We start from the raw sequence: 27,119 nt of genomic DNA, 5'->3' as shown, positions 1-27,119 counted from the left end.
TCTTTCTTCAACTCCTTTTACCCCCAAAAATCCATCAAATTTCCATAACCAAAATCTCTTCTCTTTTCTTTATTCCATCCGCTCATCTAAATTTCCTTCATCCATATATTCTTCTAATTTCATTTATATTTATTTTATTTTATTTTATTTGGTGAGTTATTTCATATTCATATCTGTATTATTTATTTTCTATCTAATTACAAATTGAACTTTTTCCTTAGGTTTTGTCCAGAAATTTATTGATTATGTTCTTTTCGATTTATTAGTCGATTATATAATAATAAATATATTGAACTCGCTATACATATATTGATTAATTTGATTGATTAATCTTTATTTGTCTCTAAAACTAGGGTTTGCGACATTTTTCAGCATCTTTATATCATCGATTAATCGATATTGAAAGTTAATCATTTTATTTAATTTTGTTTAGGGAAATGAACTGTCTTTATAGAAACTGCTTATCTTGCTTTGCCTAGTATGAAAGGGTTAATTAACAGTGGAAATTTTTGAATTTATATGACAATTCTTTGTATATATATGTGTTCCGAGAGTTTAAATGTATATAAATATGTGTGTGTATTTCAAGCTGATGGCTTGAGAAAGTTTAGCTTTGTTAAATAGTAAAACAAGGTTAGAACATTTGTAGAAGAGTACCATTACTATGCTTTTAGATTAATTCATTTCATATCCGTGTCCGAAAGTAATGATTCCGTTACCCCTGCAGTGTGACTTTGTGTACAGTGTTTATGGATGATTCACAGACACGTAAGAAGAGATCTTCGGTGGCTGTTTCTAAAGATGGAACTGCGAAAGGCGCTAGTAAGGAGAAACTAAAAGGTTAGAAACTTTAATCTTTAAAACCCATTCTCCTTTTGTTATGTTGCAGAGTATTGTAAGTATGTCATTATATACTTATTATTGGGTTTGCCCTATGAACTTTAAACCAACATCAATAGCTAAGTCGGTTGCAGAGTTATGGCAACTCCAGGAGGTCAGTGTATAATTTGTATGTAGTTCACTCTGGCATGCCTGTATCATAGTTCTGAATGGTTATCTTGAATCTAGGTCCCATAAAGTTAGAATTTTTTGTGAGGCAATGTCTCGCTAAACTGTTTTGTTGATCTATTGACCTGGGGAAAAAGCTCCTTTATCCGGAAATAAAGAATACATATAATTTGGTTCAGAATATTATCTTAATTAGTTAAGAAACAACCTGGGGTTGTGTGTTCTGCCCGAAACTTAAGCTTTAATATTACCCACTGGTCACAGTTTAGCGATAAAAGCCTAATAATGTTTCTAGTAGTATTTTTTTTTCTTGTTGATTGGTACCAGATTAAAATATACATAACTTTTAGTAACTCCTGCAGGCCTTGGAGACCAATTGGATAAATCTCAGCGGAGTAATCTGACACAACCGAGCAAACTTCAGCCAGTACCTGCCATGAAACGGAAGTTCCAGAAAACTACAATCACTGGCACGAAAACCCCTTCTGTTTATAATCTAAGAAGTAACAAACAGATCACTGAAGATGCTAAAGATCCCCCAGCCTATAACTTGAGGACTAAAGTTCAGAAAACCGGAGGCCAAAATACCTCTACACCTTCCCAAAAGAGGAAAACCTCCAAAAATGAGAAGTCTAAAGATTCATCTGAGGCTATACAGACGGGAATTCTGAAAAATACTTCACCACCCGATAAAAAGATCGAAACTACAAAGCCTGTAACTACTTCGCCGGCTAGCCTTGACAAGAAGAACGAGCCAATAACCAGTCAATATGAACCGTTCTTATGTGAACCAATGTATCATATCAGATGGGAAGGTATATGGCTTCTAAAGATATATTCATAAGGTTTTCTAGCAGGGTTTCCTTTAGCAGTAACTTTTAATTTTTATATCACCACATGTAGTATCATTCAAGATTATTATAAAAATACAAGCCATGTCGGGTAATATTTGAGAAGTATTTGTTGCTAGTGTATAAATTACTGATGGAGAAATGCATTTGTCTTGAAGGTTTGGACGAGAAAAATTTAATAGCCAGTATTGATTCAAAAGTTGTATCTTCTGTAAGATTTTATGTTGATTTTTTGTGACTGAAAGTATGCTTTGAAAACTGCAGGTGATGAAATGGAAAATCGGCCTTTTGGGCAGAATTGTATAGTATGCAATAAGGACCTTTCTGGTGTAACAGAAGATGATGATTCAGAAGATAATGATGATGATCGTTATGAGTATGATGAGGATGATGATGATTATGAGTATTATGATGATGTCACACCTCCTCTTCTTCCTGCTGTCGATATTCTAGCATGTGGTCATGCGTACCATACTGAATGCTTGCAGCAAGGTATGTCTGAACAACAATCGAGTGAACCTCAATGCATTTTGTGTTCGAAAAAGGCTTGAAGAACAATCTGGTCATTCAATTTTGATGAAGGGGAAACCATTTTTACTACACGATTGAAATTTCTTATAGGCGATGTAGAGGACAGAAACCAAAACTGCGAGATTATTGTTCAAGTGATTGAATTTATGTGCCATTTGTACTGTAGATTTTCATGTACATGTCAAATTCTTTCACATTTTCGTTTGGAGTTTTGGTTTAATGGAAACAAAATCGCTAATTTATCAATTAAGAATTCTAGTACAAGTGTCTTCTATTTTTAATTTTCTTCTGATTGATCTGTTTATATCATTACAGACGGATTGACATATGGTTGTGTTCTGTGTTGTGCTCAAATAGTAACAGCTGGTGACGGCTATTAATGAGAGACAGAAACAATCGATTTCCAGACTTCTGTTGTTTGCCTATTGTTTGGTCGTGATAATACACAATTTTCAGCTGATTATCTATAATGTGAGACATAACTCACTCAACGATTGTAATGATGGGGTGCCCATTTTTGAATCCGGATATCTACCAATAAATTAAAATAAAACAGGATTGTAATATCATTGTTTAAACAGCACTTTCTTACAACAAAACCCTTTTTCTTACAACAAAACAGAATTGTAATATCATTGTTTAAAGAGCACTTTCTTACGCGACAAATGTCCCCTTAATTTTCTTAATATATATATTTTTTAAATTAATAATGATTTCATATTTATCTATATTTCCTTATTATTATATTTATATATAAGTTTGCTAAATACAGTCATAAAGGCTATTTTTAAGGTGCATAATTATTTGTACATTTACCATGAAAATCAGGGGGCGGACTTTTAATATGGAAGATACAAGTTTTTTTATGCACGTTTAGGGCTGTATTTAGCACTTCCCATATATATAAACTATTTATTACTTACCAAATATATTATATCTTAAAATCTATGTTTTTGATTTGGATTCGTATAGGATTTTCTTATTTCTTTTGATTCTACACAATAAGCACATATATGTTTGCCTACACCTTTTTTTCAATCTGTTTCTCAATTTTCACATTCAGAATCTAACATTCTCAACGGTTATCTCATATCATCATATATATGACTGACAGGTGCTATGACTTTAAATTAAAATTTAGTTTGTAATATTTTTCTTTTTGTGAGTACTATTTTCCTTTAACTATTAATATACTAGCTAATCACCTGGGTGACTACCCGGGTATGAGAAGCAAAATACAAATTAACTTTTATATTTGAATACTATTAATCTAATTAAAACTTTTATGTCTCACATCTTTATACTCAAGGTAATACATCAGATTAATAAATAGTGGCTCCCAGTTAAATCATTACCGCATGTTTACAACTCGAAACTTGTTAGTTCGTTTATTCAGTCAACTACGACATTTATCCAAATCAATTATAATGAAAAATTAATAGTCATGTGCAAAACAATAAAAAGTACAACAATAGCGAAACAATCTAACCATGCAATGTGGAAATTAAACTATATAAAAAAGTCTCAATCAAACATGAATATATGAACATGACGCCTAATGAGAAGTATTTAAAACTTCTCTAGCTTTGTGATTTTCATTTTATGAAAATCTAGATCTAGATCATCATGTTCGACCACTTTCTTTTAATGTGCACTCGAAGCAGTACTTTTCTTTGCTTGAATAACGCATCCGGTAGCCTGCCCAATTCATGTAATGGTAGCAAAATTAGATTTAAACACAACTAAATTAATTATTTGATGTAACTCTCATATGGTGAGTTTCTCATAATTTAAGTACATGGCCTATCTCAAAGTCTTGATACTCTTCGTATTTTTGGTACACCTATTACACTTAAATACAACCTTAACCATAGAGAAATTGGCCACTTAGCTAAAGAAAACATGTATTCACCTGTTTGATGTTCATCAGCTCATCAATATCCTTGTATTGATATATTTCCCAATGGTCATCATTTAAGTAGACAGTGGTTGATGATAAAAACCTCCCAGCATGAATGAAAATAACGTGATTAAATAGATATTATTTTGGCAATATAAAGTAAGTTTTGAACTTTTATTTTGAATAAATTTAGAAGTTGTTTTTGTGTTTGGATACAACATGAATGGCGTTCAATTGGGTCAACACTTATTTCGACTTTGTTTATTATCTTGATATCATTTAGCCCACTGGATAAATAACAACTCAGTCCAACCCACCTGCAAGTAAATGGGCTGTAATTGTTGCTTCTATCTATCTGTTACTAAGTGCCTAGTGCCTATAATGACCCCTACTTGCAGAACTCAAAGGAGAATCTCATTGATAGTCAACTTTAATTGGTTATCTGAGTTATACTATAATACACATACACTCACAATTGTAGTTCTAACACCACAATTACTTTTTTAATATGTTTTGTAAAACGTTTTTTTTATATAAAATGTCTAGATTCAACCGAGTTAATTAACTATTAACTATATAACGATCTTAGGTGAACGAGGTTACCGGCTCTCCGGCGCCATTTCGGTGCACTAAATGTTAAAAACGTTTGTAAAAAATAATGTGGGTGAGTGTACCTGCTTGTCATAACCATCTCAATACTCGCCAAAATCAAGGGATTGATGCTACAATTCTTCTTCCAAAGCCTGATTATCTTAACATTCGTTCTTCAGGCTTTAGTTCCCCAATGTATTTCGTTGAGCAAAGATAGGTTTTTAGCAGCCATTTCCACTTGATATAGACGTAATTGACTCTGACATTGATATGAGATACAGAGATAGTAAAACAAAAGGAGTAATTGGTATGGTAATCAAGATTGGTATAAAACCGAGTAATATATATATATATAGGTGTTAATATTAATCTTTATATATTTGATAAAAATCAGTAGGTTGATTTTAGTTAAACCTTAAAGGATATTAGTGTCAGCATCATTGATTAGGCATTATAGGGTTTTAAAAAATATATATTTATCGCTCCATTGATTAAGTTACTTAGTGTGATTGGATTAAAACATGAACCAATGGATTTCATGGCCACATTACATATAAAATATACAGGGACAATCAACATTCTAACACCCTTTGCTGGATGTAATTTGTTAAAACTATCCTATTTATATAAAATTTAACTTACTTCACTGGAGTATTACTGAAAAAAATCAGTCAAATAGTTGCTATTCATTTAAACTATCACTCGTGAATTAATTCTAACCTTTTTTAAATCCATCCATACAAGCCAACACTAGAACACACTTGTTAACATGCCAACACTGGAACACACTTGTTAGCAATATGGTATACTAAATCCAAATAAAAAATTGCATTAGTACAACACACAAAAAAACCAATATTCCTTTTTAACTCACTTCGTTTATCGATTGATAATAGTTAAATGTGTAACCTATATGTAGAATACAAATAGGTAAAAACAATCACTTATGTTGTCTAGCCAATAGAATCTAAAAAAAATAAAATAACCTACTTGATTGATAGTTATCATGAACAAATCTAAAATTATTAAATTTGTAAGTAATCGGTTCACAATAACAAAAATAATAATTGTTTTCCCCAAAAAAAAATCCCCAAATTCATAAAAAAGGAAAATTGAAAAAAAACCTAAATTGAAATGAAAATATACAGTACTTGGAATGACTTTAACTCAAATTTATTCGTCAATCTATCCATCGTTAAAGATGAAGAAGCTTGCAAAATCTTGGAAGGTCCGCTCAAAGAACTAACAAAGAAGAAAAGTGATGAAGGAATAGGGAAACAGAATTAGAGTACATCTTGAGAAGCATATATTACCTTTCTGTTTTGAAAATAAAGGATTCAGCTGCTATGTGGCAAACTTTTAAAGAGAGTTTCTTTTGGGATCCTTTTTTATCAGAAAAAAAGATTTTAATTTATAATTATATTATATTATATATTGTTAACATATTAGATTGTGATGTAGAGAGAATTTATGTAAAAATTCTTAAGTTATGTGTATGGTTTGCTATTATAATGATATGATACAATATAATATGTTAATCAATATATTTTATATCCTTTTTCATGTCAACGTTGTTATTTTTATATCTATACTAGTGCTCATGCTCGTCCAATAGACGGGTAGTCTCAAAATATATTAATTAAAGCTATAATATTGATTTCAGTTTATTCTTTTTTTTTCAACTTTAGTTAAATAAAAACCAATATCACAACTCAATACGAAAAATAAAGAAGAAAACATATAAAAATTAACTCCATATAAACTTTGATTTCAGTTTACCCTTCTTTTTTTTCAACTTTAGTTAAATAAAACCAATATCACAAGAAACATATGAAAATTAACTTCATATAAAAATTGATTCCAGTTTACCACTTTCTTTTCAACTTTAGATAAATAAAAAAATTACAACTTTTTTATATTTAAACTTACTAAAAACACAAACAATAATTTTAAACTAAACAATTTAGAGTTAAGCTCAACAAAGAGAAATTTTAGAATAAACAATTTAATAAAAAAAACCATAATTAACTTATAATGGACAACAAAGTAAATTAAAAGAGATAATAATGACAATAACATAAGAATTCAATGTTAAATAATACTAATAATGATATATATATATAGGGATGAGAATATAAGGCTGTCGGGTATCTAAGCTTAGGTGTGGAACACTCACATATTGTTTTTTTATTCCATAAAAATCATGGGGTCCCATGCATTTATTCATTAAACAAGAAATAATAAAATATTAGTATGTGAGGGATTCCACACCTAAGCTTAGGTGTCGGACAACCTTATATTCCCTTTTCTCATATATATATATATATATATATAATTTACAAGAATTTGTTTTTGAGAAAAAATATTATTCTAATAATTAGCTTCCTCATAAGATATTATCTCAATTAGCCTCCAATATAGCTTAGCATGAACCATATATAAATCCATTGGTTTCGGCGCACTAAAGATTTCATCATATTATTATTCAAGATTAAGGTTAAGATTTTGTAAAACCATAGAATTTTAATGGCTAGCGAGTATAATATCCACTTAAATTAAAAAGAAAACGTGGCATGTGAGGGGTATGCCAGCCACATTGTTTTGGTGACTCATATTTCACTATCTTATTCCCTCTCAAATTTTTGTTCTCCCAAATTCTTCTACAATCTTCCATTAACACCAAATTTATATATGAAGTTCATCCCTAAATTCTTCTATCTAATTAAAAAAGTAAGAAATTAATTGAGAGATTGTGGTGGCCTTGTTGGGGTTCGAATTTAACAAGAATAAAAGGAAGGACATTGGATTTAAATTGTTTTATATTTTCTCTGTGGTAAGAATTCTTCCTAATTGTTGAGTTATAAAATTAGGGTTTTTGTTTAATGGAATTAGGGTTTTTGTTATTTTAGGGATTTTAGAAATGAACCCTAATGGAATTAAAAGGGGGAAATTTGGGGTTAATGCAAAGAAAGTTTTTATGATAAAACCCCATAGTGATAAACCTTATGTTTTAGAGTGTTTGGCTAGAATTATGTTATGAAAACTATTATAAAAATTTTGATGAATTTTTTTGAGTAGCCAAACACCGTAATGATAGAGTTCAAGGTAAATTTAGTTAGATGATTGTGAAAGAGTTGACTTTGTAGAACTCATAAATGTATATTGTATAATGTGTAGATGGTGAAGACCATCTTGTTAAGTCTAATAGCCATATAATGCCAAATAGCCAAGTTTAAGGTGAGTGTATATGCATATGACCATGTTCTAGTTATTAGAGGTCATAGGTGGGTAAATTCCTATGACCCGTATGTTTGTTGAATATGAAGACTAGTAAGTGGGTGAATTCCTACTAGTCAAAATGTTTGATTTAATGAACGAAAGCTAGTAGGTGGGTAAATTCCTACTAGCCAATTTGATTGTGTGAGCTAGTAGGTGGGTAAATTCTTACTAGCCAAGTTGTATGATAAAGACTAATAGGTGGATAAAGTCCTACTAGCATAATCCATGGCTATGTAGAAAGTGATTTGTGCTGATTTATGTTTATGATTGTGATTAATGAAATGGCTATCAAAAGATAGCTATAAATGAAGTTTGATGTATTTGGCAACTGATTATGATCATATGTATATGCATTCACTAAGCGTTTTGCTTATCATTTTAGTGTTTATCATTTTTTTAGGGCAAGGTAGTAGCCGTGGTAAAGAAGTGAACAATTAGAAGAAGTTTTGTGTGAAGCTTTTGGGTAAGACGTTTCTTACCATTTCTCGCTTTTGATGGTTTGATGATCCCGAATGTCCATGTGCTCCCAAGTAGCCCAAGCTTGTAATTTGTATAATGTAAATGATGGTTTTAATGTCACGGTTTGCAAGTCATAAACTTTGGAATCCTTAACCTTGAAAAACTTTGGTAATGTTGGATAAATGTTCTATTTTCTTGTAACTTTGGTTCATCTAGTTAGTAAAGGATTTTGAAATGTTTAATCATATGTCTTCAGCTTATTTAGTTAGTTAAAGTGTTTGGAAGGTTTGGAATCGAGTCATAAATTGAATTATGTCAAAAAGTAAATGTTTTGGTCGAAACTGCAGTTAACGGATGTTTATATCTGATGGTCGATGTTGACGGTTGCTCCTGGATATAGTTAGTGTCATAATTTACGAAACTGAATTTTACGGTCGTTGTTGTTTTGATGGCTGATGCCGGAACATCGACCGTCAAACCTTCTGACCTTTTTACAATTTTGTTGGGATCGTTTGACTTTTTCAAGACCCGAAACTTGTACAGAAGTCTTATATTAACATATTAAGAAGATTTCATTTGTTGTTTTTCATATTTGACAACTTTGATTTTTGGCGAAAATTTAGAATATTTTTCGAAGTATAAAATGATCCAACTTGTTTAACATTAAGATTCAATTTCGTTTTATGATTTTCGATTTTAAAATGGTTTGGGACGTTATAAATTTTTGAGGAGTTCGGTACGATAATGAAAAAGGGAAAGTAATGAAAATAAAAAATAGAAGATTAATTAGAAGAGAGAATAGGGCTCAAAGAGGGAGATTAGGGTGCCAAGTGTACCCCAACCCTCTATTTTAGTTATATTATATATATATATATATATATATATTTTACTATAAATAAAATATTTATATAAATTATACCAACCAACTTTATAAGCTTACATCTAATAACTATATGCATGTATATAGTTTTCACACATGGATAGTTATATGTCACGATCTTTCCGGTTACGTCAAAAAAAAGGTCTCAAGGTGCTAATATGCGATCAAGATGGGAAGACAAAAAACACTACAACGAATGTCGTCTTTACAAAGAAGTATTGAAAAAAGATACTTGAAGATCTCAATTTTTTTAAGTATAGTTTCATATTTTAACCTATAAGTATTTTTGTGTTGCATATACTATATTTTATATTGATATGTTGTAAACCCCGTGTATTTGACACGGGTTTAAAATCTAGTTTTTAACATCTAGCTAGGACATAGTTTGATTATTTAAATAAAGAATAATATAATAAAATAGATGTAGTTATTTATGTCACGTTGGTGAAATTTGAGGGTTTTGTACGTTTATCTAATATCTAATATTATTTTATAAAGCATTTTTGCTCTTTTTTCAAATCTCAAATAAGTAATTGAACTACCTAAGTTACTCCTCTTTTTTACTCACTAATTTAAACATTTCTACCTAATATACCTATAATACCTTTAGATATCAACCATTAATATATAAGATTAACATTGACGAAGTTTATAAAGTATTATATTAACAAAAAGTACATAAAAATAGTTACATTAATAAAAATAAGATTTACATTAGTAACTAAAAAATTTTAAAAATAGTATTAATAAATATATAACAAATAAATGAAAGATTAACATTGACGAAAATTATGAGTATATATATATATATATCTATATATCTACTAGTCCTAATACTCATACGATGTACGGTAGTTATATAAATCTTATCATAAAAAATTTAAATATACCTCTTACATGATTCGTGATTATGAAATAAATTGTGAAGTCCCTCACTCGATGGTTTAACCCACAAGTGTAGAATAACAAGTCAAGTAATCACTAGATAGGACTAGTATGAAACGTCAAGTAAGCACTAGATTGGACTAGTATTACGATAAATATAAATGCAAGAATATATATAAAGTAATTACGTACTTAAGTAATATAAAGATAAACAAGTAAGTAAATGGTGAGACACAATGTAGTTTTCAAGTGTATTTTATTTATTGATGTTAAATAAAATACAAGGTTGTTGCGGAACAAGATATTACAAAGTAAGTATCTAAACAACCTATGAATTACAAGTGATCTAACTTTGCTAAATAAACTCTTTGATCGAAATACTTAAAGTTGTGAAGTATAACTGTTTAGATCGAGAGTATTTTAGCAAAGGCACCAAATTGCAAAAGTATGTAATTTGGACGAGGAAGTGACTTGGTATTTATAGGCAAAAAGAATAAATATAATATTCTTTTTGCTGTACAAATATGGTTACATGCATTTAAGAAAATTACATTAATTCCTTAAAAGCATTGATTAAAGTACAAGAATAAAGTCATATGATAGTGACTTGTCTTCTAATTAACCAACCACCTTTACATGCGTGTAAGGCTTTTAACAAAGGACAAATGTATTGTCCGGTTAAAGGCATGTAAAGGCATAAAGTCAAATCCTCGTAATCAGTGTTCAGACTTGTAAGGTCTAGAACACTGACAAGAACTCCAGTCAGGAGATCTGGTAAGTCTTCTAGTGAGCTCCGCTATTTGTCAGACTTCTTTCTTCAAACTTCAGTCTTCGACTTCAGTGAGAATGTTCTTCAGTGGAAAGATCTTGAGTGGAGTGAAGTCCAGTGAACGAATCTGGTGGAATCCAGATTCCTGTACAAGTAAGTTGTTCACTGGTATTCACATAATTTCTGGACAAATCTTCAGAGGGCTCTAGTAGACACGTCTGGAGCGAGTCCAGTAAATCTGGACCTAACATAAATTAATATTATAGTAATAGTATAATATTATATATATATATATATGGTATAATAATAGTATTTGTAAAATTATAAAATTAAGATATAGATACGACATTTCCTATAATACACTAAAAATAAAATATAGTCGATTCATAAATCATAACTCATATTCTAATTCTAGTACGCTTTCAAAAGGGGTAAGATTAATTAATTAATTTTATAGTAAATTATACTTTCGTCCATAAAGTTGGCACGTTTTACACTTTTCATCCTTTAAATGTAAAAATTACAATTTTGACCTTAAACTTGATAGAATTTTGCAATCTACGTCCCTTAGCCATACGGCGTTAAGTTTCAGCCTTTAAGTCCCACACGTGCAAAACACATGAGGGACTAAAAGTGCAAAAGGTGACTAGTTAAGGGACAAAAACTAAAATTTACATTATATATTGCCATCATCTTCATCTTCTCCGGTTGAATGGCTGGAAAATTCACCAGAAAACTTAAAATGCCGATAACTCACTCGTTTCTTCGAATTAGACAACGAAACCACCACCAAACTTCTGAAAATTAATTTCCGCACGAATCCTAACCAAAAGATTTTAGATTCTGCACTTGCCGGAAAACTCAAAATCTCGCCGGAAAACAAACTGCCGACCAAAATCAACGAAATGAAGAAATCATTACATCAACATGCTCATAATTCTATCGCGAATAAAACCTTGTGATTTCCAGATCGATTTGAGACAGAAGATTAGTAACATGAAACCATGACGTTTTGTTGCTTGATCTAAATCCAATGTGGAGTGTATCACTAGACTTATGAGAGTCTTTTTTCTTTTTTGGGGTTAAAATTCAATTTCTACAAGTCTAATCTTTATGGGAGCAATGTTGATGACCCGAAAGTTTTGAGCTAGCGGATAAACTACATTGTAAGTCATACTTTTCCTTTCACGTATTTGGGTCTTAAGGTATTTATTCAAGAGTTGGAAACCAATATTTGATTTAGTGGAGGCACGATTCTCATTATGGAAGGTCTCGGTTTTATCTAATTGGAGGGCAGGTTACTCTATTACGCTCGATTTTTGTGACCACGGTATTTTGAGTTTTCCGGCAAGTGTTGAATCTGAAATCTTTTGGTTAGTATTCGTGCTGAAATTAATTTTGAGAAGTTTGGTGGTGGTTTTGTGGTCTAATTTGAGGAAACGAGTGAGATATTGGCATTTTAAGTTTTCCGGCGAATTTTTCGGTCACTCAGCCGGATAAGATGAAGATGATGACAATATATAATGTAAATTTCAGTTTTTGTCCCAGAACTAGTCACCTTTTGCACTTTTAGCCCCTCACGTGTTTTGCACGTGTGGGACTTAACGGTTGAAACTTAACGCCGTATGGCCAAGGGACGTCAATTGCAAAATTCTGCCAAGTTTAAGGTCAAAGTTGTAATTTTTTCACTTAAAGGATGAAAATTGCAAAACGTGCCAACTTTAGGGACGAAAAATGTAATTTACTCTTATTTAAGTGTTCAACAACACATTAATCCATCAAAATCGAGAAAATTATGTTTTTTGTTTTGTCAAAATCTAGAAAATTATGCTTTTTGTTTTGTGCATCTATCTTTGATGCATATTCATCAAAATGATGCATCTAATAAAAAACGTGATTTTTTTTACTTTGACTGATTAATGTGTTGAACACTTAAATAATAATAATAATTAGTTATACACTATCTTAGTTTTACGGACTTTTAATGCTTCAAAATGATGTTTTTAAGTGTTCTAACCGTTTTTATTTTAAAGGTGTTTTCACTGGAGTGTTACCTTATATATATATATATAGGGGTTGGGTATTGTAAAACAAGTATTAAAGTAAAACAAATGAGACAAGATCTTGACCCTTAGATCATAGTTAAATTGATGCACGAGGATTCACGAAGCAATTGATAAATGATGATTTTGATTATGCACGGTGATTTCAGTGAAAAGAAACATATTGTTTTATTTGTTTTACTTTAATACTTGTTTTATTTTACCTAAAACCAACAATAGGTTTCTTTTCACTGAAAATCATCGTGCATCATGAAAATCATCGTGGATCAATATATGTTTATGCTTCGTGACTCATCGTGCTTCAATTTTTTTCATGATCAAAGGGTCAATATCTTGTTTTACTTTAATACTTGTTTTACAATAACTAAACCATATATATATATATATATATTATCTTGAAGTGTGAAAAAATGGATGTATGAATAATATATTGACATTGAAAAAAAGAATTTAAATAATGTACGGGTATGACTCATTACGAATATCAACTTTTTCATACACTGTCGAAAATAGTATAAGACACAAAACCCGTAAATGACGATATTGTATTTAACTTACTTTTTGTTACTATGTCCTTGAGCTATAGCTTAATGGTTGAAAGGTCATCCCCCGTTGAATGAGGTCTTGTGTTCAAGTCTTGGGAATGACATAAGAATTAAGTCTCTTTATGAGGGCTTGACTTGGGTATACTCTTGTTCAAATCTGAGGGGGCAGGATTTACCCATATTAATCGTTGTGCCTTCGGGCGGATTAGTAGAGGTCCCCCCCCAATCGAGTATTCTAAATATACATTTCAACTTCGAGGGAACTCTCTACAGCGGACCCGGTTAAGAAAACATATGCTAGACCTCCCGCTGTCGAATTGCGACACAAAGTTTCCAACGAAATTTAACTTAAAAAAAAAAAGCTTACTTTTTGGTACTTAGGCCTAAGCCAACGGCTCTTCGTGAGCCCCTTCCTCAAGTGTGTCGACGAGGACTTCATTGGCAGGGAAGGTTCGTGGCTCTCGTCGATGGAGGGGAATCGATGAGTGGAAGGGGGGGGGGGGACGGAGGGAAAGCGAAGGAGTGTGGGGCTAAATTTTTTTTTTTTTTTGTATATAGTATATATGTAGGAAGAGGTGAGAAAGAGGTGGGGTTGATATTGATTGATAAAGAGGTGATTTAGGAGAGAGAAAAACTGATGTGACAGTGGGAAAGAGGGAGGAAGGTGTCTTGAGTTGGTAAAGGCCTTACTAGCTAGTGGTAAAAAGATTTTTGAAAATATCTTAAAAACATGGAAAAATAAACGTTCATACATCCGTTTGAAAATATTTTTTTTGTTTGGCTCAGACCCACACCACCATTCACTTGCTCGTCGCTTAAATGTACTATTCAAAAAACGAGCTAGCCAAAATGAAACAACCGTGCCAACAATTTAAAACCCGACAAACTCGTCCGTTAAGTGACACTGCACGCTGTTGGTAAAGGTAGTGTTATAGAGAGATGGATATCAACAAACATCTCTTTTCATTTTCAACGGAGCTAACAAGTTTGGATCGTTCTGTTTTGTAAATAATTGTCACCTTTTGATTGTATGATAGTGTTAGTTGTCACAATTTTTATCATTAAAGTTTTTGTCGTGTGGTTGATAAATTTCATTAGATTCGTCAGAATAATGATGGGTACTCAAAGAATTTTTGTACCTTTGTCGATGGTTTTTGCTGTCTTTCGTCAACGTACGCATGCCATGGTTATTAGTTAATTACCATTATATTTAAAAAGGAACTTTTATATGTGAGGTGAATATACTGTAGCTAATAGTATAAGTGTATATGCATTATGCATATAGTACAAGTTAATAAAGGCAAAGGTAATATGCCATCAAGTTACACTTGGTTGTGAGAGATTTCATAAAGGAAAGTGATATTCGTACCATAAAATTTGATAAATTTATCATTGATATGCATTACATACTTATAGTATACTATAAAGCATGTACAGTGTGGTAAATGCATCAAAATTTGTGGTATAATTATCACTTCCCATTTCATAAAGGTTGTTGGACCATCATATAAGAATAGTTTTCCCATCAAAGAATTTGGCTTTTTGTTTTCCTTTTAATTTTTTTAAAAATTTACGATTTTTTAACATACATATATTTGATTAATTATAAACTTTAGAAAAAATATATTTAAGATGAAATGATTGTAGTAAAAAAAAACATATATTATGATATAGGGGGAAGTGAATACCAAACTTAGGTATAAAACTCATTACATTTAATACATAAAAAAGATGAGGGTTTAGTTATTTATTCAAAATATTAAGAAAATTAACATGTCTGGATTTTTTTTATTTAGAATTAGTTGTGATAGTTTTCCCATCAAAGAATTTGGCCTTTTGTTTTCCTTTTAATTTTTTTAAAAATTTACGATTTTTTAACATACATATATTTGATTAATTATAAACTTTAGAAAAAATATATTTAAGATGAAATGATTGTAGTAAAAAAAAACATATATTATGATATAGGGGGAAGTGAATACCAAACTTAGGTATAAAACTCATTACATTTAATACATAAAAAAGATGAGGGCTCAGTTATTTATTCAAAATATTAAGAAAATTAACATGTCTGGATTTTTTTTATTTAGAATTAGTTGTGTAACAACCTCATACTTACTTTTCTTATATATATATAATATATGGAGAGACTCGCTTTGATGATAACTTTTTTTCTTTTGTTTTTTTTTTTTGTTTCTTTTTTTTTATAATAGTTTTCTTTATTTAACATTTCATTAGTTTATATTTTTTTAATAATATATATATATATATTTAACTCTAAAGAAAATATATATACGATGGATTGATTGTAATATTCTCTTTAAACAACTATATATATATTTTTTTGTAAATGACAAGTTTTTGAACATAAAATCTATAATAGACTGGGTTTGGTGTTTTTTTCAATTAATAGGTTGTGAGTGTGACCTTGGTTAATTTTGGCTTTTCCTTATGCTTTGGTTTGGTTCTTTTTTTCCACTTCTCTTTTATATTGATTTTTGACAGACTTTATAGTAAACATATTTTAGATTGGTTTGGTTTGGTTTTGTATTCGATTTTATAAAAAAAATAATATGGATATGCAGCAACGCACGGCGTAAAAAACTTGTTTGATGTTAAAACTTCAACTTCAAGCTGTCTGGATTTTCATTATCAGATCGTCAAATAATCTTTATGATACTAACAAAGGTAAAATTAAACTATAAATTTAAATTACACAGAATTGACAATTAACTTAAGGAAAATGATAATGACAGCCTTAAGGGCTGTCACTAACAACTTATTACATGCTTAAAAACTTGTACATTATATATTAAAAACCGCCCCCTGATTTTTCTAACAGCAAGGTACAAATTTTAATGTACCCAATTAATTTTTACTGACAACTCTAAGGGTTGCCACTAACAAAATCTTTAACTTAAAAGTAAGTAGATATATATAGATGGTATATATAAGATTTTATATAAATTATGGATTGTTATGACCATTTTTTTTACCACATAGCTCACTCTCTCTCTTTTCAAGGCGAGTGAAAAATTGATATGAAGACACAAAGCAACCATTATCTATGAAATAGTAAACTACTTGTGTTTTATATCAATCCAAGTCCTTGTTATTGATTTATTATGATACAAAAATGTTTTTAATTGCACATATGATTGTCATATTTAATATACACTGCTTTATATATGTGTATATACACACACTAGCCTTATACTCGCACGATGCGGCGGGACATAGGAAAAAAACGCTGGTTAAGTAGTGGTACCGTGTTATTACATAAATGTACGATTCAACTGAAGTGTTTCTTAGTCCGGCTGGAAGTGCAAATTGTCCTTGTTGTTTTAGAGTGAACATTTTTTATGTTGATTGATATTAAATTCAGTAACGCATGTGTGTTTTTTTGATATACTATGTGAGCAACTGCAGGAAGAGAAGGGACACACGTAAGGTTTTTCCTTTAAGGGTATTTTTGGAATTTTAGAGATACAATGTTTGATGGTAGTATAGATTAAAAAGGTAAATTAGAGATTTTAAAGGTAGAGTGTTACATTTTAAGGGGGTAGTTTGTTTATATAGATAGTATATATATATATACTATCTTATAAAGCATTTTGCCCTTTTTGAAAATCTCAATTCATGATTTGAATTATCCAAAATAGCTCTCTTCTTTATTCATTAATTTAAACATTCTTAGCTACTATACCCATAATACTCCTAAATCTCAACTACTCATTTTCTTCTGTCTCCTCAAATTTCAATCACTTAGTTTTTTTCTCTCTTCCATAAATCATTTTTTTTTATCTAATTCATTAAAAATCTTTTATCTCAAACACCGTATATCGATAAATTATAAAAATTGTATGGGTGTTCTTAAAATTTCATGCTCTTTCATTAGATATGTTATTTGATATACTTTCGACAAATTTTTAAATGTGAGGGCGGAGCCCATAAGGATAAAACATTTGGCTATCACACTCTATGACTTATCACCTCTTATGACCTATCATTCCTTACAATCTCACCGCCACAATGTACGGACACTTTCCCTCGTATATAATAATGCAGAGGAAAACATACTTACATGCGTACTGTTTTTTATTTCCTAACGTTTACACGAGGGTGGTTTTGAGGCTGCAACACGATGATATTTTCCCATATATGCAACATTATTACACAATTTGCTACTTATATCTTTTCTTGCTAGAGGTTTTATTTGTCTTAGGATTTCTCAAAGAAAAATGAAACAGTATTAGATAATTATCTACTTTTCAACCAAATTTTAATAAAGTTTTTATTCATGGTGCTAGTAAAGTACGAGTATAATGTTTACTCATAGAGTCATAGTACATTATTAATAAAGCAATATAAATTAACTCCAAACATATCATCCAAATGACCTCATTCATCTTTTCCTAACTCTAACCTTCAGCCCATCTTTCATCCGCATTGTCAATGATAACACATGCCCGGGCGGGTTCTTCTCGTCGGCCGGCTCTTCCATCTCGAGATGAAACCTCTCGATGATCGTTGCCGCAACCAACTTCATTTGAGTATAGGCCATTTCTTTCCCCAAACAAATTCTTGGTCCACCATGAAACACCGGAAACTTAAACGGGCTTTCAGGTCTATAACTCACATTTCCAACAGAGCTCTCATCGTAATCCAACCATCGTTCGGGTCTAAAAACACGACAATCTTTGCCCCAAACACTCTCCATCCTTCCTATTGCGTATGTACTATAAGTTACAAACCAACCTTTCTTCACAACTGTCCCATCCGGCAAAATATCATCTTTTAAGCAAGCCTTTGTGTCCACTGGCACTGGAGGGTATAATCGTAATCCCTCAGATATCGCGGCTTGCAAGTAATGCATCTGTCTAAGCTCGTCAAAACTGTAAAAATCATTAAGACCTTTGCTAGAGCTAGACCGAATTGTTTTCAGTTCGTCTAGTATTTTTTGCTCGACTTTTGGATATGATGCCAAAAGCCAAAAGAACCATGTAAGAGCCGATGAAGTCGTATCACGGCCAGCTAATATGAAACTTATCACAATATCCCGAAGAAATTCTGGTGAAAAGTCCGAATTACCCATGAATCGCGATAACAAATCCTTTTCTGTATCTTCATTACCCTTTTCTTCTATTCGTGACTTTATGATACCATCAGCAAACTTATGAACCGTGTCAATAGATTGTTTCAACTTGTTCTCTGAACCGAAATCTAGAAATTTCTTAATTTTATAAATTCCTGGAAAAACATACATAAATCTTCCGGAGCTAAGAGTTGCAGCATCTTCAAAAGCATACATAAATTCGCTACTAGTACTAGAGGTAGTTTTGTTATCTCCAGATAGACAACCAGGGTCGACATTAAAAGCTACTTTACATATATTATCAAAAGCATATTTCTCTAAAATCTCTTGTAAATCAATAACACGGTTCATATTCTCTGCTCTTTCGAGAGCAGGTATGAACCGTGTAAATAGCTGCAACGCAGCTGTTTCCAACACAAAGTTCCTAAGGGAACGTGTGTTAAATTCATAACTAGCAGTTTTGCGCTGCGTCTTCCATCCTTCACCATCCGAGTTAAATATACCTCGGCCTAGGAAGTCTTCAAGGAGGGAAATAAACCGGGTTCCTTTAGGGTAGTTATCAAAATTGGTTTTTAACATATGTTCGATATTTGCAGGGTGGGCAGTAATAACACCATGGATTTTTCCGGGGCGTTTGAAGGTCGCGGTGTTGGTTGGACACAAAGAGAGGACATCGGTGCTCCATTCAAGAAAACGGTGACGGTTTAGGAGGAATTCGGGTATAGTTCCGAGTATTGGGTAATTTTTAAACCCGAATTGGTTAGTGGCGGATTTAGGAAAGAAGAGATAGTAGATTGTTAGAAATATGGTGAAGATTAGAACAACATTTTGAAAAGATGTTATCTCCATGGAGTGTAAATAATTATATTGAAGGAGCTCCATTCGTTTTGCTTTTATATATACAAGCACCCGGCCTACTAACAGTTCACACGTACACAGCCATTTCTATCTAAAATTTAGCAAAACAATATCACCATTTTGAATACATCGACTTTATTGTATATTTATAACAATTATGGTAATGATCAGCAATGATACTTATTAGAGGCCACAGGTTCACCCTCAATTTTAGGCAGTGGTTTCAATTCTTTTGGAAAATCGTATAAGATTAGAAGATAGGGTAAGATTTTTTTTTATATGCCGTTTATTGCGTAGTTTCCTAATAGTGTTGAAAAAAACATATGGATACGGAGGCATTATCGGTTACTTTATCGATTGGTCTCACAACAAACATAAATCATGACAATCGTGTAACATTATGTTAAAGGGTTTTGCTATAATTAATTGTACATTTACTATAAAATTCAAGGAGTTGATATTTAATATGAAAATGTACAACTTTTTTATGCACGTCTAACATTTTCCTATGTTAAAAGATCATATAATTAGCCTATCAGGATATGAACTTAACTTTCCCATTTTTGTTACATGTTCTCGCTACAAAGTTAATTTGGTTGAAATGGTTAAAATAAAGTGGTGACATTCATACCACACAGTGACGGAGCTATGTAGTGGTTTAGAGTGACCATTAAAACTTCACAATTTTAATTAAAACATTATATTTTTAATACTATGTTTTTGGAATTTTTTTTTAGTTTAAAAGAAATTGGCAATTAGATCAACAGACTTGTTAAATTTACATGTGTACTTTTAATTTACACTTGTTAGTATCATAAAAATTGTTCGCCGACCCTGATTAAAAATCCTGCCTCCGTCAATAATATCACATTATCAATTAACTTATTAAAATAGTAAAAACTTGAAATATATAAGAGACGCTAACTATAGCTAGTGAAGTTCAAAATCTTTCTATATCATTAAGAGAATATAATTTTTTGCTTAGTTGACATTAGTCTTTACTTGCCACATCATATTCTTTTCAATTTAAAAATTTCTCTTTTTTTTATTCAATTTTAAATTCTTTTAGAACAATTAAATAAAGATGCTTATGATGTATCATTCCTCTTATATTTATTTAATAAAATAATAATAACTAACATATCTTTTTAAATTTCTCTAATATTTTTTTAATGGTAACTCTAATCTCATACGAGTGCTAATGTTTTATCTCATTTTAAATTCCCATTACAATTTTCTCTACTAACTTTGTGCCTCTAATCTCATATATGAAATTCTAATGTTAATGGTAAAACTTTGAGATCCTTCACACTTACGCCTTCTTTTTTTCTTGTTTTTCTTTCTTTTTTTTTCTTTAACAAATTTTAGTTCTTATGTTTGTATATCTTTTCACATGTTTTTATTTTATATTTTATAATTAGAAATCAAATTGAATATACAAGTAATTTGACTTTGCTCAAGTTTCTTTTCGGGGAATCAATTTATGTCCAGAAAAGATCATTTTTAATTTGCAAATACCAATCTATTGTTAAAGCTTATGTTTGTATATCTTTTCACATGTTTTTTATTTTTATATTTTATAATTAGAAATGAAATTGAATATACAAGTAATTTGACCCTGTTCAAGTTTCTATTCGGGGAATCAATTTATGTCCGGAAAAGGTCATTTTTAATTTGCAAATCTCAATCTATTGTTAAAGCTATCACGCTTATGGCTTGATGGTTTTGGTAATTTTTATACGACCAAAAGCTTATGTAACCTATAATTTATTATTATCAATACTATCTTTACTCCTTTATAAAGTAAAAACTTATTTTTATTTTTAGAAAGTTTTGCCTTTGAAATACCGAAAGTGTCCTTGGACATTTTATGTTTTTAATGAATTAATTTACACTTCAACCCTTATCTTCTAAAATATTTTCACTATCACCTTTACATCAACCTACAATCCTACACCATTTGACACCGCTACCACCACCAATAATACCATCACCGACAACACAAAACCGCCATCCCCGCTAACGCCTGCGCATTGCGCGGGTACCATTCTCGTATTATAAAAAGAATAACCCTTTTTATTTTTGGTAACGTTTACATATTTTCACTTAACACCCCTTAAAATACTTTCATATACACTATCCTCTTAACATTAATGATTAAATTACATTGTCAGTCCTTTATCATTTAAAATATGTTCATTAACCTTTTACATCAATTATATACACAACTCACCGTCGCTCCACCACTAACAGTCGTCCAACCATCACACCGTCGCCGTCACGACCACCGCCGCATAGCACGGGTACCATGCTAGTTTATGTAAACATATATTGACTTTGTTATGTTTCGTGACCAGGTCATCCCAAATAATCGTGTGTCGTTATGGGATTTTAAGCGTGTTCTTACTACAGTCGAAATAACTTTCGAGTTAAGGGCTGCAACACAAAGACCATGCTAGGTAAAGTTAGATTCAATGTTATTGTGATCGAATCTATTTATATTAGTCGTAGAGTATGGTACATTTTTAAAAATAAGTGATATAAATATGGGCACCCTTTTCAAATGCAGATATATTTTGAATTAGTAAATTTTAATTTTAATATTAATAATTGTTATAATTATAATTTTTTTAAACCATACAACGTACGAGTTTAATCTAGTTAAATAACAAACCCGAATGATCAAGCTAATTTTCTTTATCTTTATCTTTATATATAATAAAGAAGTATTGTTTTCTTAAAATATTTTTAAAAAAAAATATGATGTGGCATGTCTACAGTTTTTTCCAAAAGGTTTTTATACCATTTATGATGTCATATTTAATTCATAATATTGTTAAAGATAAATAACCCATTAAATTTTAACTTTAAATATTTATTCTTTTATTAAAAACAAAGTAAATTCTTTTTTATATAATATCATGAAATATCTTTTTATGTTTTGTTAATGTAATAAGTACTCATATATATAAATGATTGTGTTATTCAATTTAATATCTCCAAACCGAGTTATAATATATCAATAACAAAAGTTATATATATTTTTTTAGATTTGTTTTTCTTTAAAAGTTTAAGTTAAAATTTTCAGGTTGAACCCGAGTTGATTAACTAGTACACTATTATATTTGAAAAGGGTATCACACAATACCTATTGGTATCTAAGTAATTAAATGCATACTGTTATCTGAATCTGGAGTTTAAAAGTTCCCCAATAATATATATATACATATAAAAAGCAAATAGTTTTTATCTAACATTTTAAGTTATTAATATTTTATCAAAACCAAATTACATCAATAATCTAAACTACTCGTTGCACCACTACCAATTTCCGCCGCCAACACTGCCTCCACCGCCGCTTGCCACCACTACTCGACATCGCCACCACACTGCCGCCACCTTGCCGCAATATGTGAGTACCGAAAAACATGATTGATTTTGAATCCAGCAATTTGCGGGTGATTAAAATACTTTTTCTCATGTGCAGCGCCAAATTCTAGACATAGAAAAGAGTTAGAGCAAATTTCTTAATATGAATCACAACGCTTATTTCATTATAATAACCAACAATATTTATAGAGGGTACAGATCCTACTTTTGTGTATGGAAAACGATTTATATACCATTAGTTTTCGATGATATACCATTAGATACGTTTTACATGATTGCACATGTGATGGTATATCGTCAAATACTAGTAGTATACAGATTACGATCCTTTGTGTATACACACTAGTTACACTAGACGAATACCCGCACGATGCAGTAATGATGATGGTAGTTGTAACGTGATGATGGTAGTGATCGGTGTCAGCGGTGAATAGTGTTGGGTATTGATATAATAGGTAGTTTAGTTGCTTTAAATTTAGGATAGATCTTATACATTAATTTATTAAGGATATATTAGATGTTCAATGGACTCATGATATTTCAAGGATATTTTGAGTCTTTTATTACTTACTATAATAAAGCAAATGGATGTAAATAGTAACTTTTGTCTTTATCTGCATTTTTAGCATAAATAAAACATATGTAAAATGTAAACAAAAGTTTGAGTTTGGTTCAGTGGTAAAGACCTTGCACCCTAAAGGGGAGGTCCTTGTTTATAAAATTGAAAAGAAAATGGAGAGTTTGTTTTAAACAGGAGAAATTATTAATCCTCCTAACTAAATAACCTAATAAACCTCCTAACTATTAGATTGTAACATTTGTCAAAATCAAAGAATGAGATTAAGAAAGAGAATTAGTGGAGACCACTTGTCAAGTAGTTAGTGTATTAGGAGGATTTTTAGGAGAATTGATCATTTTTCTTTAAACAGTAATAGTATTTAATATAGGAAAATGATAAATCCTCTTAAATGTTAGTCTAAGAATCCCCTTAAAACTATAAGTAGATGACATCTGGTATCCACTAATTCTATTTCCTAATCTTGTCCCTAATTTTTTCACATGTCATCAACATTTGTTTTAGGCTATTTTATTAAATAAATTAATCATTTCCTTTAATATATATTAAAGCATTTTTTTCAATAGAAATTAATTGATATTATAATTTTTTAAGTAATAAAATATATACATTACCTTTTGTGCATTATTAATAACATATACATCAACATTTGTTCTGAGAGCATGTTCTTCATTCTTATTGGAACCTACGTCTTTTAATCAGGATGTCATCCAAATTTTTAGGGAACCACGGCGGGGAAAAACCTCTTATTAATGCGTCAAATATCATGACGATTAATAATAGTAAATTTTGACCCCTTAAGAACCAAACCTGAGTTCCAAAACCTAAAACCTTCATAAAGGACTTGGATGACACTGGAGTTTTTTTCATGAATTTTACATCAATTATCACACTCCCTTGAACGACTAGGTGGTATGTGCCTCTAAATTTGTTTATGTTCCACTTTTTAGAACAAATGGCGACTAATTTTTGGTGTTTTTAGGATAAAGCTTTCATATAAAACAGGGAGAGCATTTTGGTTTGAGGTGATGGAAAATAGATGCTCAAAGATATTTTGTTCTACCACAGAAAATTATTTGATTCTTGCTTTCAAAAGAATTTCCAATGTTTGTGATTAGACTTAATATCAAAATCCAAGTGGTGGTTACAAACAAATCAATTGTTTTTGTTTTTTATTTTTGACAGTTCGCTGCTATTATTACAAACGAACATTTTAGTCATGATTTCTGAGAATATATCCGATTGGATGTCAACATGTTTGTTTTGAGCTTGAAATTGATGTTGGCAAATAGTGTTACGTGTTTTACTAGCATAACTAAAAGTTATAAAACAAAAAATTATAAGTTTGTTTCCCATTTACCTTCTCGTAAAAATATTTTACCGAGTCATAAAGGAACCAAAAAGACTAACATTCCAAGATTTGGTTAACCAAACCTAAAAACAATAAATTAAACATGCTGATCAACTAAACATATTTAATTAGGGATGTGTACCTGATCACATCTAAAATTCGTAGAGAGAAGACGACATAACTCGGTTGAGGGTCGGTTCTCATTTAGGGTATGCGCTAAGGATGAGGTTTAATTGACAAAGATAGCGCCACAATAGTTTAGAGAGAATTTAGAGGGATGATTTATGTTATAGTGTTAGGACCCAAAGGGAAACTTTAAATAATAAGGGTAATTTCGTCCGTCAAATAATTACCTATTAAATCTTTAGGGGTAATTAGGTCATTGATTGAATTACAAATGAACATAAGGATCACATATATAAATTTATATATAAATATTATAAATATATATATATATATATTTATCCTTCCAAAACAATCATTTATGTTAACCTAAAATCTCATAAGGTTATAAAAATTTTCATATAGGTTTTTGATTTTTTCAAATCAATAATTTGAACCCCTTTATATAAAGAAGTATATTTATGAGTTTATCCACACTCATGGGTTACTTCACTTACTTGCGGATAATGATTGGAAAATAATTAAGGACTTCGAGTCCAAATAATGGTTAAATTTTATTTTATTTATTTACTAGTTAAATAACTCGGGTTCAACCTAAGATTTTTATACAAATTTTGTTAATTAATAATCAATAATGCTTACTAAATCATTAATTGTGGGTTTGTTTTATTATTATATATATATTAAAACTTGATATGTCAGATCCTGAATCAAGTAATAATCCAATAGTAATTGAATATGATGCAATAAAGTATTTTGACATTGACTATATATCACATATATTAGTAAAGTGATATAATAATACACGAGAATGACAAAAAAAGAAGTTATAAGCATAATAAGGTATTAAAACCTTTAAATGGATATCGAACAATTAACTTTTCATTTACTCCACACCTTCAAGTTGAAAAGAATGAAGTTTTTTATGAAAATTATTACTTAATCGTAGTGTTTAAAAAAAATCATTATGAAAGCTAAATTTTTTATAAAATACACATAATTATATAATTGTATTTTTTTTAGTTCAGTTACAATTTAAAAAAAACTAATAATTAAGTTATAAATTAAAGTATACTATAACTCTATATTATTATTAACAACATTAGCATAACAATATAAAAATAGTTAATAACAAAAATAGTTAATAACAACTTGTATAAAAAAAACTTAAATATAAAGTTTGTGGGGTCTTGATTTGTTATTTATAAGAGATATATTAATATTAAAAGTAATTTGGTTTCCAAATTAGATTAAATTATATAAAGGTTAAAAGAAAAGAAAAATTAAAAGATTTATGATGTCACAAATTTTTAAAACACTTATAGGAAAGAATATGAAGTTGACACATAAGATTTTTATCAAAAAAATCTTTTAGAAACAATTCTCTTTTATTTATATAAGAGATATGAAGTTGCACTAGCCCCTCAAACCAACCACCAACGAGGTAACCTGGTGGTCTGGAGTCATTTTTCCTCACAGGTCAGGTTCGAATCCATCTTAATTATATACATCTTAAAAATCGTTAGGGAGATGGTTAGAACCGACCATATGCAAGAAAGCTCAGTTAGATCTTTACTTTTGGGAAAAAAACTGTTGGGAAAAAGTGCATTTTTCCACCACTTTGGACATAAATAAATATATGGTCAAGTGACATATATCGAAAACCGTTTAGTGGGTTTTGTAGTCTTTGGCCAAGGCTACACAACGAACTAAGATGCGTCCAAATTGGATTAAAGATGAATGAGATATCGAGTCTCAAAGTAGTGTGTTTGGTGCATAAAGTTGGAGTTCAAAACCACTTGTCCTACATTGGTGTGGGAACTAAACTTTCAATTGTTTATAAGTGGAAGTTTCTAAGCTATGTCAAGATCTTGATTGTGTTTTACTCTGGCTCCTACCCGCGCAGGGGGGGGTCCTGAAAACGGGTTTTTGGGTCAAAATTCTCTGAACCAATGCGTGTACAC

General features: G+C 30.5%; 2 protein-coding genes across 2 annotated transcripts; one reads left to right on the top strand and one right to left on the bottom strand.

The window, feature by feature from the left end:
• Positions 1-10: 10 nt before the first annotated feature.
• On the top strand, positions 11-2,636 carry LOC122593641 (transcription initiation factor TFIID subunit 11-like). The gene is made up of 4 exons (XM_043766070.1): positions 11-151; positions 728-840; positions 1,371-1,823; positions 2,124-2,636. The coding sequence occupies exons 2-4, from the start codon at positions 750-752 to the stop codon at positions 2,408-2,410; spliced, it is 831 nt and encodes a 276-aa protein (XP_043622005.1). The 5' UTR covers positions 11-151; positions 728-749; the 3' UTR covers positions 2,411-2,636.
• Positions 2,637-18,026: 15,390 nt separating this feature from the next.
• On the bottom strand, positions 18,027-19,758 carry LOC122593256 (cytochrome P450 94A1-like). Its single transcript, XM_043765641.1, has one exon. It carries the CDS (start codon positions 19,736-19,738, stop codon positions 18,167-18,169), a length of 1,572 nt encoding a protein of 523 aa, XP_043621576.1. The 5' UTR covers positions 19,739-19,758; the 3' UTR covers positions 18,027-18,166.
• Between the last annotated feature and the right edge of the window lie 7,361 nt (positions 19,759-27,119).

The sequence above is a fragment of the Erigeron canadensis genome, chromosome 3 (assembly GCF_010389155.1).
Source record: "Erigeron canadensis isolate Cc75 chromosome 3, C_canadensis_v1, whole genome shotgun sequence".
In the NCBI taxonomy this organism is placed as follows: Eukaryota; Viridiplantae; Streptophyta; class Magnoliopsida; order Asterales; family Asteraceae; genus Erigeron; species Erigeron canadensis.
Note: the sequence above shows the minus strand (reverse complement) of the source record. Positions and strands in the feature narration are given on the sequence as shown.

Excerpts from the sequence above, each read along its gene's own strand:
- LOC122593641 (XM_043766070.1), top strand. The coding sequence starts at position 750 with ATGGATGATTCACAGACACGTAAGAAGAGATCTTCGGTGGCTGTTTCT. Across the intron at positions 841-1,370 it reads TAGTAAGGAGAAACTAAAAG|GCCTTGGAGACCAATTGGAT; the intron begins GTTAGAAACTTT and ends TAACTCCTGCAG. Across the intron at positions 1,824-2,123 it reads GTATCATATCAGATGGGAAG|GTGATGAAATGGAAAATCGG; the intron begins GTATATGGCTTC and ends TGAAAACTGCAG.
- LOC122593256 (XM_043765641.1), bottom strand. The coding sequence starts at position 19,738 with ATGGAGCTCCTTCAATATAATTATTTACACTCCATGGAGATAACATCT.